This window comes from Oncorhynchus nerka, linkage group LG23 (assembly GCF_034236695.1).
Source record: "Oncorhynchus nerka isolate Pitt River linkage group LG23, Oner_Uvic_2.0, whole genome shotgun sequence".
Lineage (NCBI taxonomy): Eukaryota > Metazoa > Chordata > Actinopteri > Salmoniformes > Salmonidae > Oncorhynchus > Oncorhynchus nerka.
Genome location: NC_088418.1, coordinates 9463761 through 9468011, shown reverse-complemented (window position 1 = coordinate 9468011; position 4251 = coordinate 9463761). Strand labels below are relative to the sequence as shown.

Genomic DNA, 4251 nt, shown 5'->3' with positions numbered 1-4251 from the left:
TATCAAAATTATAGTTTTAATCATGTTTTGTTTAAGTTTGGGTTCTGCTGGGGTATGACAGTTAAACTATGCTCGTGAGCCATTTATAAATTATATTAGTCAAGAATCAATCGTTACATACCAAAAATGGTCCCTATAAAATCAAACGTTATTTGTCACGTGCCGAATACAACTTTACCGTGAAATGCTTACTTACAAGCCCTTAACCAACAATGCAGTTTTAAGAAAAATACGAGTTAAGAAAATATTTACTAACTAAACAAAACAAAAAAAAGGTTTTAAGTAACACAAAATAACAATAACGAGGCTAAATACAGGGGTTACCGGTACCGAGTCCGTGTTTTTTTTAAATGTTATTTTATTTCACCTTTATTTAACCAGGTAGGCTAGTTGAGAACAAGTTCTCATTTACAACTGCGACTTGGCCAAGATAAAACAAAGCAGTGCGACACAAACAACAACACAGAGTTACACATGGAGTAAACAAACACAGTCAATAACACAATATAAAGTCTATATACAGTGTGTGCAAATGAGGTAAGATTAGGGAGGTAAGGCAATAAATAGACCATAGTGGCGAAATAATTACAATATAGCAATTAAACACTGGAATGGTAGATGTGCAGAAGATGAATGTGCAAGTAGAGATACTGGGGTGCAAATGAGTGTGCGGGGGTACAGGTTAGTTGAGGTCATTGAGGTAATATGTCCAGGGGTTTAACTAAGACCCCGACAGAACGTATTGCAGCACACCCTTCGAGAGAATACGCTTTGAGCCTCTGAAAACAATATTATACCTCTGAATGAAATGGAATTTTGCTCACTATTTATTCAAAATTGATTTCGAAACTATTGATGTCGAAACAGTCAATACACTTCATCCCTAATTCGTTAATATATAATATATATCCCTAGACGATTGACAATCAGGTTTCGACAGAGAAAAGGCAGATGGATCTATACCAGACAGACTAGGCAAATGGACATTTGTCACTGGTAAATTATAAATAGCTATAACAATATTGTGTGTGTGTTCTTTATTTCTTTAATCAAATGTATTTGGGTTTAAATGTTAATTTCAGTGGATGAACTGAATGGAAAAATGGTGAACATTCTAGTGAAATGTAAATGGGAATTGACGTCAGCCCTGTAACATCAGTCCCCGGAATAGTAAGACTGTCATGTTATTGGTCAGTTTTTTCAACGTTTTTTTTTTTTTACATTCAACAAGGATACTGTTACATTTAAAGTACTACGTGGAATGAATGACATCACTATCCTAAAGGCCACCGCAGAAGCCACGCTTGTTTTTTTTTACGGTTGTTGCCCTTTGTTTAGTCGCGTGCCTTTCCGCTCCTCCGCTCTTTCCGTGGACACGCCTCCCACGGACGAGCCTTATAAATACCAGACAACCCGCATCTTCACACCAGTTGAATTACAAAACGGATTATACCGCTGTTGCTCATTACGGCATTCAAGATACCTCATTTTTACTTGATCGGACAATGCAATTGGAAAACAGTATATTTATTTACAGTCTTCGAGTTTAAAAGTATTGTTCTGTTTAATAGAAGACGTTGCTTTTGTGGTCGGATCACTTTTAAATCCCAATAATGCCTTTTCCGCCGATAAATCTCCATCAACGAATCTCTTCTCCCGGGAGAGAGCTGTTTAGGAAAAAGAAACAGACGGAGGAAAAAGACTCGGAGAAGGAAAAGATCTCGAAGTCTTGGACTACGGCCAATCTGAGGAATTTGGGGCGAAAACCCCAACAACAGAAAACTAAACTCCCGATTCAGGAGACGGAAGGTTTAAAGAGCTCCTGGCTAACTTTACCCAAACAATCTCAAGACTCGTGCGAGAGCGTTCCGCTTTACAGCTCCGTGGAATCCACCACGCACCGGGACCGGGGTAAGCAGTCCTCGCGGAGTTCCATAGGAAAGGACGAGGCAGGAGAAGAAAGGAAGATTCAATTCTCTCTGAGCCTCACACCGGAGGCCATTCTCGTTATTCAGAAGCGCAGCTTAGAAAAACAGATGCTAGCCAAACAGCAGAAGGGTTGTGTGTCCGTAGACTTTCGGCACAGGCGAGTCTTTCCATCCAAACGGACTCAAGGTGGTTCCAAAAGCTCGACCATTCCCGTCGCCAATCTGGAACACGCAGAGGACATTACAACCATAGTCAAAATATCTTTACTAAATGATCAGTATAAATACGATGACGTGGAATACGAAGAAGAAGATGGCGATGTGGACGAGACGGTGGTGAGGAAATGCAAAGAATGGCTGAAAGGAGTGGAAAGTGCTGCTGCTTTTGGGAAAGTGGACAAACTATCTACCCTTCCGCACCTAAAAAGCTGTTGACGAATGCTTATCATATTATAAGACTTTAATATGATGTGACAAGGCAAGCTAGGAACATTGCACATTGTAGCCTACACAAAATATATGGATTCTTAGTAGCCTATCCACTGACACTGCTCACCATTACGCACGGCGAACACTGTTTCCACACACATGGGAATGTTTTTTTGTACTATTCTAATAATTCTAATGATGTCTGAATTGAATAGCCTTTCATGTTGACACTGTCAAAATCCTGTGTTCTCTTCTTTTGCACGTGCTTATGTTTTTATTGAGGCGCCTTTATCCGTTGGTTGGCATGAGCCGCCTGCGATCCAAGGACCCTCTACCTTTGTGTCCAAGAACAATAGCTGTCAACGGCAACGACAGGGTTACTTTGTGCGTTTGTTGTTGTTGTTGTTGGGTGCACCTCTCAGAAGATGCACCTGTTTTTTTTTGTTGCACTGTCTGTAAAATGAAAGAAAAAATGTTGTGGAGGTGGATCTGATTTGTAGGCCTACCTTATTTATTATGGGGGGGTTTGTATCAGCTCAAATGTTTCCTTCTACCCTGACATTTTTATGCCATTTGTATGAAGTAAAAAATGTTTTCAATCTACATGCACTGATCATTTGACTTATTTCATTAGTGTATACATTACCCTGGCAGTTTAGTGATCAATAAACCCAATGCAAATCAAATTAGGCAAATTCAGTTTCTAGTCCGCTATGTATCCAAATGGTAGACATATCCTGTATCCAGTCCTTGAATGAAGGTCTGTAGCTATGATGACAACTGTAACCAATGGCGATTGGTTCTGCCCGATCAACAAGTCAAAAGTCAAGAATGACTCGATGGCTCAGACGTCATTGAAAGCTTAGGTTTCACAAGGTTTCTTGTATATGCTACTTTTGAGTCATTTTGGGGCGCTAACTAGATAAGCTTCTTATGAGAATGTGTGTTAATCGGGGTTGTCAGAGAGCTCTCGTGCACAGCACCCGCTGACAAATGCAGAAGCATTAGCCTACTAAGGAGTCGGACTAGTGGCCTAGGCTAGTGCACACATTAATGCTATTAGGTCTTTAAGCCGTTGATTTAATCAATATGTCTAGTGGCTTATGTCAATCAACTGGGTTTCCAGCTGAACAAAATGTATTTGAATGTTTTCGTATCGGATACATCACTCCGTTGTTGTTATAAAGCCACCGCCAATGCATGGACATCCTGTGGCCTTATACGGTTGTTATAGAACTGATCGGGTGCGCTGCTCAGAGAGGATTGGTGCACGCCTGCTGTTAGAGAGAGAGAGAGAGAAGGGACACTCTAAACAGCCCAGTGAATATGGCTTATTGAATAGGGCCTGTTCGTATCATGGCAACCACTCTATATACACATGTCTTAAACAGACCAGTTAACCCCGGTCATTGCTGCTACGACACTTGTGTAATGTCATGCTGATACAGGATTATATCATCGGCTAAGGCATTTCTTGACGCGAATAGCTTAATAGTCTGATTCGTTTAATTCCCGAGAAGAAAGTTATGTTGCCCCCCCACATTGTTAGGCTACAATATCTGCCGATTGAATACATTTGTTGGGACATGTGAGAACTATAGGCAGATAGTTAGTGTCCATCCTACCTGGAGGTAGCTTAGGCTGTAATACATATTATGATACAAGGCACATCACTAGATAGACAAGGACAAATACTAGTCTCAACTCAGTTGCAAGTCTGTGGAGACTAGACCAAATACTGGTCTCAACTCGGATGCAAGTCTGTGGAGACTAGAACAAATACTAGTCTCAACTCAGATACAAGTCTGTGGAGACTAGACCAAATACTAGTCTCAACTAGGATGCACGTCTGTGGAGACTAGAACAAATACTAGTCTCAACTCAGATACAAGTC

At 40.6% G+C, this 4251-nt stretch overlaps 1 protein-coding gene across 1 annotated transcript; it reads left to right on the top strand.

Moving 5' to 3' along the window:
• The first annotated feature begins 1406 nt into the window (after nt 1–1406).
• Nucleotides 1407–2960, top strand: prr18 (proline rich 18). The gene has a single exon (XM_029654711.2). The coding sequence runs from the start codon at nt 1614–1616 to the stop codon at nt 2361–2363; it is 750 nt and encodes a 249-aa protein (XP_029510571.1). The 5' UTR covers nt 1407–1613; the 3' UTR covers nt 2364–2960.
• Nucleotides 2961–4251: the final 1291 nt, after the last annotated feature.

Coding starts and splice junctions, on each gene's coding strand:
- prr18 (XM_029654711.2), top strand. CDS start 1,614: ATGCCTTTTCCGCCGATAAATCTCCATCAACGAATCTCTTCTCCCGGG.